At 36.1% G+C, this 16,570-nt stretch overlaps 2 protein-coding genes across 2 annotated transcripts in view; one reads left to right on the top strand and one right to left on the bottom strand.

The window, feature by feature from the left end:
* LOC129216802 (uncharacterized) overlaps nucleotides 1–16,570 on the top strand; it is a 173,426-nt gene that overhangs the window by 101,763 nt on the left and 55,093 nt on the right. The window lies entirely within an intron of this gene.
* On the bottom strand, nucleotides 64–12,927 carry LOC129216270 (protein scabrous-like). Its single transcript, XM_054850475.1, has 5 exons — nucleotides 12,856–12,927; nucleotides 10,223–10,372; nucleotides 5,423–5,765; nucleotides 2,145–2,457; nucleotides 64–984 (listed from the first exon to the last, which is right to left on the bottom strand). The coding sequence occupies exons 1-5, from the start codon at nucleotides 12,895–12,897 to the stop codon at nucleotides 708–710; spliced, it is 1,125 nt and encodes a 374-aa protein (XP_054706450.1). The 5' UTR covers nucleotides 12,898–12,927; the 3' UTR covers nucleotides 64–707.

The following is a 16,570-nucleotide window of genomic DNA, read 5'->3' as shown; positions in this document are numbered from 1 at the left end:
GTAACACAACAGGAAATCTATTTCCAAATTTTATTTAGTCTGGTAGCATTTCGATATCTATGAGTTATTTAGGTACAAGTCTGTCTACAACTTTTACACGAGTGTATAAGACAGTTTAATTTGTCTTAGGTTCTGCATTAGATCACATATAACAAGAGGACGTGTTGATGGTGCAGAGAAGTAGCTAGTGGAAGGTCTAGGCTGACTGTGCATTTACTGAAGTAGAGTTATTCAACGGCACTGAAAAACAATTACCGCAATTGCTGACAAGAGGCCTCCAGTTTAGTTTCCCATTACTAACTTAACTGAAATTCGTTGAGTATACAAATCAGGAAGTACTGGGCCATTTCTTATGTTTCAGCAGCCACTGTGATTTATCTTGAACTCGCTTTAACATTGCGTCAAACTTAATGTTGCGAGTAACGTTGACCTATATTCTTCTAAACATGGACAATAGTAGTTGATATTCTTTAGCAGTGTGCTGTAAAAGGACAGACAATATTTCACCATTTTTGCAGTAGAACGTGATTACTGGAGTTGACCAGCTTAGAAATGTAGTCATTGATAAGTATATTCAATGTTCCAATGTCTTTTCTCTTTGGAGATACTCAAAAGCACCTGGTAATTGAGCAATTCTCGTTTTCGAGCCAGTTTATAAAACCCATTCTAAATGACAGTGCTGACACTAGCACTCTGATGCATAACATTCACACAGTATTTGGTGCTGTCGCTAACTTCATCTCCACCTTCTTCAGTTGCAGCCAATCATGATTCGTCTCGTCGTACCAAGTCACACCAAGCGGGAACCGACCGTTGAGGTCAGCTCGGTGGCAGTGTTGATACCACCATCCACTGGTGTAGTGGAGGGCACAGTGTGTGCTCGAGGCGTCATTGTCCTTATCCTTTGTACTGAATCCCATTTGAGTGTGATGACGGAGGGCGTCGCTAACATTGCCTCTGTGGCCGCCAACCTGCAGGGCATACCTGCAACAAAAATATTTGCAATAATCAATTAAATTGTTCGTAATCGGTAAATGAGAGTTTTACAACCACATAATCTGATTAGATGTTGGTTTTTAAAAATAGTTGAAGGTGCATTACAACAGAATGGGCTGAAAACTTTTCTGTTCGCTGCCGTTCAGTTAAAAGGTGAATGAAATATTATTCACTATATGGTGCATTTTTTTTTTAGTTGCACCCAGTAAATGGTTTACCCAAATACTTTTAGAAGTCCAGGATTTTGCTACTTTCACCTTAAATTGACTCAGAAATTCAAAATGTCTAATCATGGTGCAACCAGTTTCTCCAATATTTGGAGAGTTGCATTAACACACTTAGCTCCCCATTCCCCTACATTTTAAACAAACTCAGTGAACGCAAGTCTATGCAATTTGATAACTAGCTGACGGCCGGCGTAGTAGCATTGGTGCTAGATTAGATTCGCTCTTCTGGTCTAGCGTTTGAATTTCGACTGCGCTATACAACCACTATATTTTTTTTACAGAATAATAAGACACGTTCATGCTGTTGAGCCAGCGGACAACAGATTTCGCTCATTTTGATAGTGAACTGAAGACTTTGCAATATCCTCTGCGTTAACTATTGTTGAGAAACAAAAATAGACTACTAGGCCCCCCAAAAGGGTAAACTTGTTGTAAATTGCCCTGAACCCATTTAATCAGTAGTGCACTTAAGTGGTAGGGCTCGAGGAGCCCAAGGACGATATAGACGTAAATTGGTAGAGTACGAGCAATCCAGAGGGGAGATGAAAGTAAATTGAAGGGCATGGAAAACCCAGGAATGGTATAAACGCAAATTGATAAAGAACAGGTAACCTGGGGCTGACTTCTGCATTAAGTTGTATGATACGTTTTACCGCGAGGAACATGGACGTAATGTGGTAGGAAGCGGGCAATTTGGAGTTGATTCAGCTGTAGAGGGGTGAGGTACGTTCGAGTGAAAGGCGACATGACGTTAGGTGGTTGGAAACTAGTAATTTCTGTAAACTTAGATGTTAAGTGGTGAGGTGCGTTTGACCGAGGTGTAAGATGGAAGTAAAGTGGTAGTGAATGAGGAATCTAGAAAGACCTGGACATAAGCTGGTAATGTACGCGCAGTATGGACTTGACACGAGCGTGGCGTACCTGTCTTCTTCGGGACCCACGTGGAAAGTATCGTACTCGGACACGAAATATCTGTCCTGGACGTCCCAGAGTTCCACCCTCAGACGTGCCCCCTTCTTGGTGAGACGATGCAAGAGTTCGTTGCCAAGCCAGAACTCTGACTTCCTGGGATTGCCGAAGCCACGACGGTAGTCTGCCCAGTCTCGAAAGAAGTCTTCGCTTCCATCCGAACGACGCTGGAAAATGAGCCAAGGTGGATCGCAATGGACTTCGGTAGGACCTAGAGATGGGACCTGTATGAGGGCGGGGCCTGGAGCAGACATCATTGAACAATCTAGAAAAAAAGAAACAAGCATTTAAGACTGTGACTCAGCTTCTGTTATTCGTGGTTCCGCAAAAACGGTTGCCAGCAGATGCAATCTGTACTACTATAGTCACCTTCTTATTCTATTAATAACTAGTGGTACCCGCACGGCTTCGCCCGTAATAGAAAAATTAAAAGGTCTTTTGGTTCACCTGTATTTACAAATAATGTATGGTGAATTTTCTCGCCGATTGGCTTGTACTCATGTTACGGTTACACGTTATGATAATTCCGTATCTCGCCAATTGGCTTGTGTCCATGTTACGGTTACACATGCACGTTATGATAATTTCGTAATTTACTCGTCCATCTTATGATGTTTTTGTTCGTACAATCGGAATAGAAAAGGAACCACATCGAATTTTCGAAAAATCGCTTCGAGGTGCACACCCCCACGCTACAAACTTACTTTGTGCCAACTTTTATGAAAATCGGCTGAACGGTCTAGGCGCTATGCGCGTCACAGAGATCCAAACATCCATACAGAGAGACTTTCAGGTTTGTTATTTAAAAAGAAAAGAAAAGAAGAGAGATAAAGAAGTAAAGAAAAGAAAGATTAAAGAAAGAAAATTTTCAGAACAAATTATTTCTCATTTTATTAAATTTCTGTGAAAAATGGGCTTAAAATTGGAATAGAAAAAGAACAAAATCGAATTTTCGAAAAATCGCTTCGAGGTGCACACCCCCATGCTACAAACTAACTTTGTGCCAAATTTCATGAAAAACGGCTGAACGGTCTAGGCGCTATGCGCGTCACAGACATCCTACAGACATCCAGACATCCTCCGGACGGAGAGACTTTCAGTTTTATTATTAGTAAAGAAGATAAGAAAGGGGACTATTCTTAGTGCAGGAAGGAAAATTCTCATTGTGTTCAGGAAAAGAATTGTCACCTTCTTATTCCTGTATGATTCTCAGTGTCCGAATATTTGCAGCTTCTCATGTCTGAAATTTTTCGTTTTAAGCATATTAATATGAAATAAAATTAAAGACAATTTCTGTGTTTTATTTTGCCCTCGTTATTTTCTAAGGACTGCAAAAGTCTCTTTTGTTCCACTCTTATTTTACAAAATTTTATGCGCATAGATTTGGAAAATTTCAGTTCATAGATCACTCAGCGACGTGACTTAATTAGTTCGTTTTTTTGAAGTAACTCAACTTGAAAAAAATCATATTCAGATCTTAAGTAAGACAAATGATTGTACTGAACCAAAAAATGGTATTGACGTTGAATAAATTTATAAATGTATGGCTCATTCTCCAGAAAGCGTAACCTTTGAACGCAAATATTTTTCAATTTCAAAACTTTTTGTTTTCTTTTTTTTTCATTCTTACATAAAAGTGTTACTTGCTAGAAGTCCCCATAAACAATGGCCTAGCTAAGTTCCAATTATTTTACTCATAAATTTAAAAAAAATTAAAAAATGCCTTGTTCGCGGAAATAAAAAAGAAAAGAAAAAAAAACTTTTAATGTTTAAAAATCGTGGCCAGTTAAAATCAAAGTAGTAATTTTCTTAACTGCGCAAAAAAGAGCTATTTTAATGATTAGTCGGAATCTAATATTAATCTCTTTTAATTAAAGTACGGCTTAATTTTTAGTTATCCTTTTAGTTCAAGTATGGGTTAAAAAATAATATTTAGAAAATTTGCGAATGTAGTGGCAATTTATAATTTTTGTAGAATGCTTAATATTGACGTATTTCTCCTCCATCATTTATTTTCACCTCAGAAATAATGATATTCATAAGATTTGTATCGGAGGTGAGATTCACGGAGGTGCGGAATTTTCCATTAATATAGACCTAATGGATACATTTTTGAGGGGAAATTTTTTTTTTCTTCGTTGCTACAATCTGCATACGTTAAACATATGAAAACGTGTTCACTCTTTTTTACATTAATTTATATCCCTGAAATTCAAGTTCACATAGGTGAGAGTTCACAATACCTACACTTAGTTTTAGTTTTTCAAACAAAATCTATCTTCTTGCTCTTCGACAAAAATATCATAACTTCAACTATGGCTGAAAATAAACAGGGGGACTCTCTTGTATCATGGAAAATAAAATGTGATGTCATTACTGCCACGTGTTAATGAGAAATGGCGTTTTTTGTTTAGGTAACGGAGGTGAGAATTTATTATGTGCTACTAAAACAAACTGAAACACAATATTAAACGATTAAATATACTTAAACAATTGGTATTTGAGACATTTGGGAAAGGAATAATAAATAAATAAGTATGTATTTTTAATTAAACATGTTATTAAGTAACATAAACAGTCACACCAGGTGTGTGACATGCCACGGAGGTGAGAATTCACATAATGTGAACCAAAAATATATTAAAATAAAAATCATTATTAAAAATTTGTTGGAAGGTTTAAATAGATATATTTTTGATGAAATTAAAAAGCATTGTTAAATGAATTGTTCCTTAAAAGTTTTACAGTAAAAGGCGTGTGACATAAAAGTTACACGTTTTGTAGAATGACCTGTATGAGGTAATACCAACGTGCTTTAACATTTTATCTTACAATGCAGACTAAAGTTACATTTTAATTCATTCAAAAAACTAAAACGATGATTAACAAAAGCCTGTTTTTCTGGTTTCCGCGTTCCGTGTTTCAGAGCACACAATATTCCTCTCATACACAGCTAAGTTAAAGTCTAACACGCAAAGGCAAGCAGAAATTAAAAAAACTCTTACTAAACTCATTTGTTTCATTTATTTCACATGCCGGAAACACTGAAAAGAGTTCTCAAACATAATAATCAACACAGAAGATAAATGCCTCATAAGTTGAAAGCGAAATTTATAGTGCTTCTGCAGTTATCTCTAACTTATTGTATCTTCTGGCTTTTGCAAAGACTTTGAACAAATTAAAACGATTGAGCAACAGAGTTGAGATCGAGAAGATATTTGTAACCTCACCTTTTGGAAGATTTCGGACAAACTTATCCAGCTGCTGTCTCGTCTCTTGATGTCTCTCCTCCGCTTCTCGAAGCTTTTCTTCCACTCTGGCGACGTCCGTCCTCAGCAGACGAGTCATTTCTTCTTCAGCTCGACGTACCGCATCCGCGCGTCGCGCTCTATCTTCTACGCGTGCGTCTGCGCGCCTGACGCGCAGCTCCAGTTCAGCGAGTCTCAACTCACGTGCCGTGTCCTGTCCATCCGTCCTGCAGCGCTGTAGCGTCAAGTTCGTTCCCAAGAGCTCCAAAGAGGTGATCCGATGTTGCTGACCCGATAAGGAAGCCGTCTGCCTGGAAAGCATCTCCTATTACCAAAGAAGCCAGATGTCAGTACTTTTGTAAAGATCTAATGCTGTTTTCGTTTTGCAATCGACAGACGCATAATACGTTTTTGTCGTCCCTGCCTGAATGGGCTAAATAAAAAGTGAAAGTTTTCTTGCATCTTTTGTGATAGCACAATGAAAAGTTGATGAAAATCGGCATTAAAAGACAAAGGAGACAAGTACCGGATTAAACCAGCGCGGGGACTGTAGCAAATTTTGTAAATTTCTATATGATAATGGACAGTAGTGAATTTTTTCATGGAGCAGGAGTTGCACTTATACAATGCAGACATACAGGTATAGGATAAAATAATAGGAACACTTGTGAAAAAATGAAAATCTTTCATTATTCCCTTCAGTCGGAATTATGAAATATTGGACCAAAAATGTTGATATTTGGTACACAGCGTACTATGGTAAAGGGTATCTCATAGACAAAATTTTGAGTTTGTAGGAGAAAAATTAAAAGAGTTATAGCACGTCCAATATTCCGGACTTATATTTTTGAAATCAATATTTCATACACAAAAACGGTAAAATACCGAACAAACTTCATTATAAAATGTTCTATAAACAAATATAAAACATAATATAAGCGTTTGAAACGATTAATTAAAGATTACATATTTTTAAAAAAATCACGAAAAAAACCTCGCTTTTCAGATGAAAATCCATGGTTGGAAAAATGAGCCACTCTCTATCTCTCAATCCTTATATGTCAATGTTGTCAATCTCAAAACGAAATTTTTTTTCACAGATTATAATAAGTAGAATGTAAAGAGTCAACTACAAAAGAAATCAACTAATTAAATCAATTATTAAATGATTAGCAGCTGTATAAAGTGTATGTCCGGTATACCGGACACCTGGTCTGAAGGGGTTAATAAGGGGTTGGCCCACCCTTTGCCTAAATAACAGCTTGCATTCGACGTGGAGTTGACAAAAAAAGGTATTGAATATAGTTCAGTAGAATTCGTATCTATTCCTCGTGCAAGACTGAATCGAGTTCAAATAGAGTGCGTGGAGGAGGAAACCGCGTACGGACATAGTTCTCTTAAAAAAAAAAAAAAAAAAAAAAAAAAAAAAACACAAAAGCTAAATGGTGTTCAGATAAGGGGACACCACGTTAGAAGTTCTACTTTATCGTCATGCTCATATAACTATGTTTGAACACAGCGGTTCTTGTGAATAGAGACGTTCTCATCTTGGAACACCAGACTTTATCCCGGAAAAAGATTCTGAAGCATAGAGGAAAGATGATTGTCAAGAATAATTCGATAATGTTCACCTGTTATTCTCTACCACAGGGTAACAAGAGGCCCATATCCATTGAAAGATATTGCTTTCCACTCCATCACAGAACTCCCTACATTCTTTACGGTAGGAACCAAGCTGTCAATATGATATGCTTCTGCCGGAAGAAAATACATCCTGTGGTCTCCAATAGCGTAAATGATGACTAGTCAGACCATATGACTTATTCCCATTGCAGTTGTGTCCAGTTTAGGTGGACTCTGTACCACTGTAGTCTCTTCATATTACTTTTGCGTCGAAACTAACGGTTTTGAAATAGCTACTTTGTCATGAATGTGGGCAGCATGCAACTCCTGTTGCTTAAATTTCATAGATACGGGGCTCTGAAGGTTTTTATACTTTTAGGACGTTATCTGCGACAATGCAGTCTTGCGTTTTCGGGGGACAATCCTCTTCAATACTCGTCTATCACGATCCTTCAACTCGGACTTTTGCTCACTGCTGAGCTTCGCCGAAGACACCTTCCACAGATTTGTATCGGCTGTCATAACCTACAGGATGTATCATCCAACACTTGTGGATGATACAGTGATCTTTGAATCATCCACAAGACTGACTGTTCTAGACACTGACGCTCCAGTGAGATGATCTCCAATTGTCATGCCTTTTTTCACGTCTGAGGGGTCGGACATAATCACGCTCTGCTAAATGCGTAGTTTTTCCATGCAATCCTCACACTGTCAAATGCTTGGTTAATACCTTCCCTACCACCGCCACTTGGTGGTAAACTGTTGCAACTCGTGGCGGTCGAAAAAGGACTCAATTTTAACGTATTATTTGGACAGGTATAGGACAAAATAATACGGTGTTTATATAACGGTGTTCGTATTATTTTGTCCTATACCTGTACGTACACATTTGTACGCATAAAGTAGTGCTTTATAAGATTTATGAAAAGCTATCTTTCCGTTCAATACGCGATTTTAGACGATCTTCGATAATATTAGAAATTAGAGGGAGGAGGTTCGAAGACCTTCTCTGGATATTTTTAGAAATTTAAGTCTTAAAAAATGCGATCGCAGGCTAGAAATTTTTAGCAAACGGGAGCAATGGTAACGTGTAATAATATTCATGGAAAATTAAATATAAAATAAAGGAAAGCCGAAAAAGAAACACCCTGATATTCAAAACGTTTCTAGGTCTGAATGTGAACTCTAGACGAATTTAATGAAGAAAAGCGACTGGAATCGAGCAAAGCCTTGAAAAAAATTGAGTAAAAATTCGAATAACTCCCGTCGTAATCATGTTATTGAATTGAAGCAAATTCCATCTGAAGCAGAAAAATTCGCTCATTCGAATGGTATCTAATATAAATGTGTGCAAGTAATTTTTAAACCCCAGAAAAAGTGAATTAACGTTAAAATTGCGTCTTAAGTTGGAATTAAAAGATAACTGCAGTAAAACCTGTAAAGTTGACCACCCTCATAAGTTGACCGCATTTGTCTGGTATTTGTCCTAGATCAAAAAGTCAACCTCTATAAATTGACCACCTGTTTAAGTTGAACACTAAAGTTTACCACAAGTAATCAACTTACACAGGCTTCAATACTTATTGAACTTTGTCCGAACCGGTCTCCAAACCTTTCCAGTGCTGAAAGTGGATTGTGAACTGAAAATTTCAGCGAAACTGGCCGGGTTTTTCTCCAGTTTTACGCGTTCAAACAAACGGACCAATTTTGGGGACTTCATTTTATACTTTGTAGAGATAAATAAAAGAGCAGAATGAGATGTAATCACTTTATGTACAAAATATTCACCTCTTTCACAATAATAGGACCAATTTTCCAAAAGTATTTGCTCTTAAGCTCTTTTTTTTTTTTTGGAAATTGCCGCTGTAGTTGCCCCTGGATTGATTTTAGGAGCAGAAAGTTGTACTTTAGTAACCAGTGCGTTGGTGCGTATCCACGAAAGGTCAGATATTAATGTCGGAAACTGTTGAGATAATCTAAAAATAGTTTTTAGCTGGGAAACAGGGTGTAGCTCTAGCAGAAATCTAAACGAAAAAACTTCTTTTAAAAGGTGATCTAAACTTTTGCCTCTGATGTCCAGATGTCCTACAATGACAATCAGAGTAAAGCGCCACACCGAAATATTAATTCTCGCAAACTTGTCTTCATCTCCAAAAGACGTAAAGAGGACCTCCTCCCAGCACATATGACAAGGGTCATGGTGCTATTATTCGGTACGCCAATCATCTGCGCTCTGATTTAAAAAAAAAATCAAATTTTAAATCGAACTAAAATTTTATTTTGGCTGAGAAAAGCTGGATCTGAAAGAAAAAATCAGATTTTAAATCGAACTGAAATTTTATTTTTGCTGAAAAAAGCTAGATCTTAAAAAAAAAATTAATTTGAATTTTGACATTTTGAATTCAAATTATATTTTTCGCAATCACGAGTGTGTGTATGTAGGCGTGTGTGCTTGTGTGTGGGGGTATGTGTGTTTGTGTGTAGGGAGTAAGTGTATGTGTGTGTAGGCATGTGCGTTTGTGTCTGTGTGCTGGCATAAGTGTGTGGGTAGTAGTGTGTATGAATGTGTGTTTGTGTGTAGGGGGTATGTGTATGTGTGTGTAGGCATATGTGTCTGTGTGCAGGCATGAATGTGTGGTTGTGTGTATGTGTGTATGTGTAGGTGTCTGTATGTATGCGTATGTGTTTGTGTGTGCGTGTATGTGTGTAGTTGTGTATGTATGCGCGTGTGTGTAGGACATGGATGCAACCTGGAGACTGCTTTTGCTATAGGAGCGGCATCGTGAGGAGCCCTGTCGACGGTGATGGTGCGGAGAGTGCTGGTGGGAAAATAAAATGATAGCATGCCAAAAACAGTCAAATAAAAGCAATAAGCAATCGTGATTGCTCATAAAAAAAAAAAAAAAAATCGAACGGTATTTCTTTCTTTTGGCGTGGGGCGCTTTCTGCTCTTTTGCTTACCCGGCCCTGAAGAAGGCAAGAATGATGATGCGTTAAACTTACATTTATCTTTCTATACGAAAATATAAGCAAACGACACATACTCCTTCTTGCCATTCTCTGCCCTTTCTTTCACCTCCAGACATCATTTAGATACCTTGAACTATGCTCTGCGTAAGGTTGCTTTAAATAGTTCATCTAGAGCAATAAACCCACCTGTAGGTTCTTGATCTCTTGCTTGTCTGCCATACGTTCGTCTTCCAAGACCCTCTGGGCAGCCTGGGACTGAGCGAGGTTAAACTGTACGCGGGACAGTTCTTTCCGCAATGGCTCGATGTCCAGAGACTGCAGAATTTCTTTTCGGACCTGCGAGACAAAAGAAGTAATATGGACACAAAAATTACTTTTCTTACAAAAAGTTAGCGGCAATGCCGCAATATTTCGACTATAGCACATAAGAAGGCGATGCTGGCAACTTCAGTGTAGATAAGACGCATGAGATAATAGGCTGTTAAAATTTCTATTTCACTAAGAAATGGAGAGGGAGGGGCTTGAATTGCGGTTATTAAACGAAATCTAATATGTGTGAGGAGAAGGAGAAACGCATTACTTCGAAGTCAGCAAAATGCTGTTGCTTATTACTTTGCATTTCAGACCCGTTACCCATCCCCAGAAATCAGGAGAAATCAACGCAACTGGTTGTTTTGCTTCCAATCAACCCCAATGCGTGGTATCGCGCTGCAAACGCTTTCAGTGATCTCTTGTGAGGGTGGTCATGGGGAGGACTTGACATCCTCATGGCTATGATTGCATTGTCAAACTAAAAGAAAACGAGCTGATGTGTTTGTCACATGACTTCCTTTTACTTCAATTTAATGTCAGTTTCTCATTATTGGCAGTTTTAATATGATTCAATAGTTGACTCTCTAAATATCACCAACAATGGCCAAATTGAAACCAGATTTTAAAAAAAAAATTAAGAAAAATCTCCAAATTTGTTGCCAAGTTGGCGACAAAACTTGGTGTCCAAAAGACTGGCGATATATCGCCAAGTGTCCGCCAAATCATAACATCACGTGAGTTTACATCGAAATTAACAATGATTTCCCCCCAAAAAGATGCAAAAGACCCCCTTTGAAGCATGCGAAAGCAATCAAAAAGGAAGGTGCACAACTAAACACCACTAAAAATCTTTGTACCAAATTTCAACTTTCTAGGACATTCCGTTCTTGAGTTATGTGGCATACATACACACATACGCACACACGCACATACATACGTACATACAGACGTCACGAGAAAACTCGTTGTAATTAACTCGGGGATTGTCAAAATGGATATTTCGGGTGTCTGTACGTTCCTAGGCATATATCCACGTGTGGTCAGGTTGAAAAAAAAACTCATCATTCATTCGGGGGTGAGCAAAATGGAAATTAAGACCGATTTTTGGGTGAAAATTTTTTCCCGAATACAATACTTCTTTTTATGTAAAAGGAAGTAACAACCGTGAAAGATCCATTTTGATAGAAAGGACTGTCTTATTCCTGAAAAGGGAGGATTTTGCTGGATAGTGACAAAAGTGGACGTGCTGATATAGCATACAGCTTCTTCGCGTAGTTTGCCAGAATGTGGTAGACATCAGAAGAGATTACATGAATCAGTTTTTGTTTAAGGGTGTAATTCAAACGACGAACAGTGTTGACTGACGCCTTTTTAACGAAAAGTGATCGAAAGTGATCTCAATGTTATTTAGAGAATGTAAAAATATTGGTGCCAATAACCATAAAGGTATTACATGCATAACTAGTCTTGCCACTAATTTGAAATTCAGCCACGAAAATATTCCCACGCCATTATGTTAATCAGATATCCTGACTGCTTCACATAATGGTTGCTTAGTTTATGCGTATGTTAGAAAAAAACAATGTTTTTTCCGTAGAGTTAAAAAGACCTTTAGAAGTAGTAGCGTATGTTAGAAAAAAACGATGTTTTTAAAAAGACCTTTAGAAGTAGTATCTATTTAAGATAGGTACCTTAAATATTTTGTTCTTCAAATATTCATTACACAGTTCTAAAACTTAAAATGGTTCTTTAATATGACTTAAATAACATTTTGACTGTTCAGTTGTTGCAAAAAGAATTAAGGTTTTGTTTTCGTTCAAAGTCATTGTTTCTTTCGAAAAAGTACTGTTTTCCTAATATGTTCACTTTTTCAGTAATTTTTAAAACCTTTTGTGTCCAACTGTTGTTATATACATATACAAGAGAATGATATGATCATCCAATTCGAAATAATTAACCAAAAACATGTTTTTTATGCTCATTTGAATAAAATTTTCATGTAAGAATGTAGTTTTCGCCATCTAATTTAAATGATATCTAAATTGATAATTATTTGAAAACACATATTACATGTACATTTGCTTTTGTAGGATTAGGAGCATTAATATATTCCATTATCTCTTTTGCAAAGTTTTAAAAACATAGAGTTAATCCTTTTTCTGCTATAGCTGTGGGCGTAATGTAAAAAATTAAAAACTTGGTTATGAGAAAAATCATGAAAAAAACCTTTTTATCAGAAGCAATGAATTTGAGTTCATTAAATTTCTTCTAGTTTTCTCAATAATTCATCGATTGAAATTTTTTTCCCGGATTTGGGTAGAAGATTGGGGTAATCTAAATTTTTCAAAAATCGACTTTTTTAAAAAAATTAGGGTATTTGCCTAACTTTAAACTAAATAAATTTCAATATTTAAAAATAACGAAATAACTTACAGAATTGCAAAATAGAATGAAATTTCTGGGTATCACGAACTTTGCCCGAAGTTTGCTATTGGAGGATCACTCACCTGTTGAATTTCTCGAGTAATGTCCTGACGATCCATCTTCATCTTCTGTTCGTGCACATCAGGTGGGGTGACTCTACCGGATTGCACCTTCTTTGTGGCTGCTCAAAGAAAAGAGGAAGTCAATAAAAGAGAACATAACTACAGTCAGTGATGGAAACTATCGATTGGCTACAACTGGATCGTTCGATTACTAGGAATAATTCCAGAACACAATCATAATGTTACGAGTTCCAGCTCTCTTTTCAAATAATTTCAGAATTTCCTGATCTAACTCGCCGTAAGCGATTCTTTCGAATGATCTCCTAATTAAGGAATATATATGAATGATTCCTACGTATGCTCGAAACTTTACAGTTGGATACAGATGATATACAGAGTATTGAAGTTCATTGTGCTCTATTTAATACTTTAATTCGAAATAGACGTTATAAAAAAGTATTACTTTATGTCATCCAAATTCAATAACATATATAGGTCGAAAAATATAAAAAAAAAAATTTTGAAAAAAAAAATAGAACCGACTTCAAAATTGCTCTAAAAAGTGAAAAATAATTTTATTCTTTAAACACCATCGATAAAGCTTTTAAACATAATTTTTGAAGTTGGCGCAAAAACAAAACGTAAAATCCAGTGTAACCATGCTTCGTTCATATTTTTTTTCAGAAAAGCATCCAAAATTACGAACGAAACATTTATATCGGTATTCAAATATGCTGTCATCAATGCATAATGTATGTGATTGTGAAAAAACTGGTCCTGGTTAAATTTACAGTTGTATTCGAGTTATGGCTGTGAATGATTTTATCTATCGTTTTTGCGCCAACTTCAAAAATTATGTTTAAAAGCATTATCGATGATGTTTAAAGAATAAAATTATTTTTCACTTTTTAGAGCAATTTTGAAGTCGGTTCTATTTTTTTTTCAAAATTTTTTTATTTCATTCTTTTTAGTGTAAATGTAGGTATTTCAGAAATAGTAAGAAGTTACCATCACGAAACTTCACCTTATTTTTTCATAAAAATGCTCCGTACTAAAAAAAAAAAAAAAAAAAAAAAAAAAAACTATAAACACGCGTTACACTTTAAGCGATTGGCACTAAAAACTTATCTTTGTTCCTCTCTGGAATTCATGTGTAGTTAATTTCTATTTAAGTATTACGTTTTCCCTAACTAATTTCCATTTCACAGCATCTAAGTTGCTCATGATGCAATCCTGTATTTTCTTACTTAGCCCCGATCATCTGTTATCGGCATAGATGATAACGATAAAAAATACTACAGAGTAGTTGAGTCAAACCTAATGGTAGCATTGTGAAGGCTAAGCAGATCCTAATCACTGCATCACCTCGCTTCCAGGTTAGGTTTACCCCTACTATGGAGCAATAGCACTGAAGAAAGGAAGATTTTGATAATTCACATAGGGTTACTATAAATCAGCAGGGTTACTAAAATAAAATTATTTACGCCAAAAATGAGACGACAGCGCCAGATTCCCCATTATCGAAATATCCCTTGAAGAAATTTAATGCTTGCTTCAGAGAAGCCTTCATTCAAAATTATCATTACAATTACTATTAATGTTACTGTTATATGGCACCAAACTTTTATAACAGTGAGTTTCCTATTGTCGCGTAGATGAAGATAGCGAAGACAATGAGAAAGCCAAATGAAGCGAATACTCTTTAGTCTCAACTCGAGATCTTTATTCAGAACCACGAATGAACGTTACATCTCCTTATATACAACTTGAGAAAGTGCTGGAACTTTCCAGACTTAGAAAGATACAAAAATTAATAGAAGATTCGAGAAAATACGGGAAACAGTAGAAACGAAATTTTAGTAAAATTCACTTTGTCCTAGTCGGGATTTGAACCCGGGTCGCTCGTGTGGGAGGCGAGAATTCTACCACTGAACTACCGTTATCCACGGATGAAAAGTGCGAACTTCGCTACAAAATCATTTAATAGGGAAATTGCATAAAATTTACTGTTTTTTGCCCATAACTTTTTTTCTAATGAACAAATATGGTCAAACAAAGTAATGGGACCTAAGTTGAGCCATCCCCTATCCATTAAAAAAAGAATCATCAAAATCGCTTCACTAGGTGAGACGCTATGAGTGGACAAAAAAAAAAAAAAAAAACATACATACGGTATGAATTGATAACCGCCTCCTTTTTGAAGTCGGTTAAAAAGTATCTAAATAATCGCAGCAAATAGGTTTACTGCAGGACTTTGAGACCGTATCGTGATCATATATAAGATTTACTCAATGGAAATGGCTAAGATCACTGAAAAAACTGAACAAATTCACGGGTTTTTCATGTCTTGTCAAGACCACATCCAAGAACTGTATTTTGGAATATTACGAATTAATTTCCCCCCTTGAATTAATTTTACCTTGAATAAGTTAAATTTTTGAACTACTTTCGATCTTATAAATAGTAAGAAACCATCATTTTTATTCTTCCAACCGAAATGCTATTGCTGTTATTCTATGCAATTCACTTGCATACACTTCATTTTTCGTTTCCTTTATTTCAAGATTTCGAAATATGTGAAGATTAAAGAGCATTTACCCAGGGCAGGGAGGGGGGGGGGGGAAAAGTATGAATTTGCAAATATAAATCATCTGGCATGTAATTTAACGATTAACGTTTTCACTTTCTTTTGTGCAATAAAATCCGTGAATGAAAATGCCCGCCCATAAAATGAAACCCGTGTATTACATTTCCTAAAACAAAGTTACTCTCCTATTACTCTTTCTTTTCAGCAGAGTACTTCTTGGAAATTTCTAGCAATTATCAGTAATTTTTAATTTCTCAAATACAAGAAAGACGCGTCAAATTAAAGCAAATTTTTTTTTATAATGTTATTTATGTTATTAATTGCATATGACATAAAAATTTCAACCCTTTCCGTTCAATTACCATCGTCAATTGATTAAGCTAGTATTTATATAACGTTCCAATCTTAACTATCCAAATGCCGAAATGGCTTACGGAAAATTAAGTTACAAATACAATACCATTCAACGTTGGTCTCTTACGAAATGATATTTGACCATAGTTTGATCAGTTTCAAATTTGCTCGGGGCATTTCTTCGGTTTCTATATCACTTAACTTCGAAACTTAATCTTCAAATTAAAGTGCACAAAACGTATTCATGAATCCAAACTAAGTGACTTGCATTTAAAGTCTCTACTGATAATTTTCATTAGTAAATTTAATTCACAACTAGAAACAAATGCCAGTGGAAAGTTACCAGTACACAAATCAAATTCATACTCATTATAAAATCTAATTTGACTATGAATAACGTATGTAGCTTACTGCCACTTTTCGGGATGAATCTTATATCGTTGATTACAAATAAAATTTTCCATTTCATTTAGTTTTTAAGTTAATGTGCTTTTTAATTGTTTGCAGGATTTATGTATAGGGTAAATTTTACATAGAAATCGAATTTAACTGTAGATGATGAACATTGAGCGTATCCCGGGAACTACCGCAAGTGGGATTGATCATATAAGGTGGTAGATGTTGACCTGCTGGCAGCTGTTCATATAACTCTGGTCTACAGTGTTTACCTATTTCTTTTGTCTTTTGTCTCATCACATTGCCAGAAGAAAGGACTCCGCCAAAAACTCTAAAAGTGATGGATGTCTTATTAATTAAAGACCTTTAACAAGCTATATGAATTTTTGGGTCGCATTA

The sequence above is a fragment of the Uloborus diversus genome, chromosome 2, assembly GCF_026930045.1.
Source record: "Uloborus diversus isolate 005 chromosome 2, Udiv.v.3.1, whole genome shotgun sequence".
Classification (NCBI taxonomy): domain Eukaryota; kingdom Metazoa; phylum Arthropoda; class Arachnida; order Araneae; family Uloboridae; genus Uloborus; species Uloborus diversus.
Note: the sequence above shows the minus strand (reverse complement) of the source record. Positions and strands in the feature narration are given on the sequence as shown.

Excerpts from the sequence above, each read along its gene's own strand:
- LOC129216270 (XM_054850475.1), bottom strand. The coding sequence starts at position 12,897 with ATGAAGATGGATCGTCAGGACATTACTCGAGAAATTCAACAG. Across the intron at positions 10,373-12,855 it reads TTACTCGAGAAATTCAACAG|GTCCGAAAAGAAATTCTGCA; the intron begins GTGAGTGATCCT and ends TTTGTCTCGCAG. Across the intron at positions 2,458-5,422 it reads TGTCCGAAATCTTCCAAAAG|ATTGTTCAATGATGTCTGCT; the intron begins GTGAGGTTACAA and ends CTTTTTTTCTAG.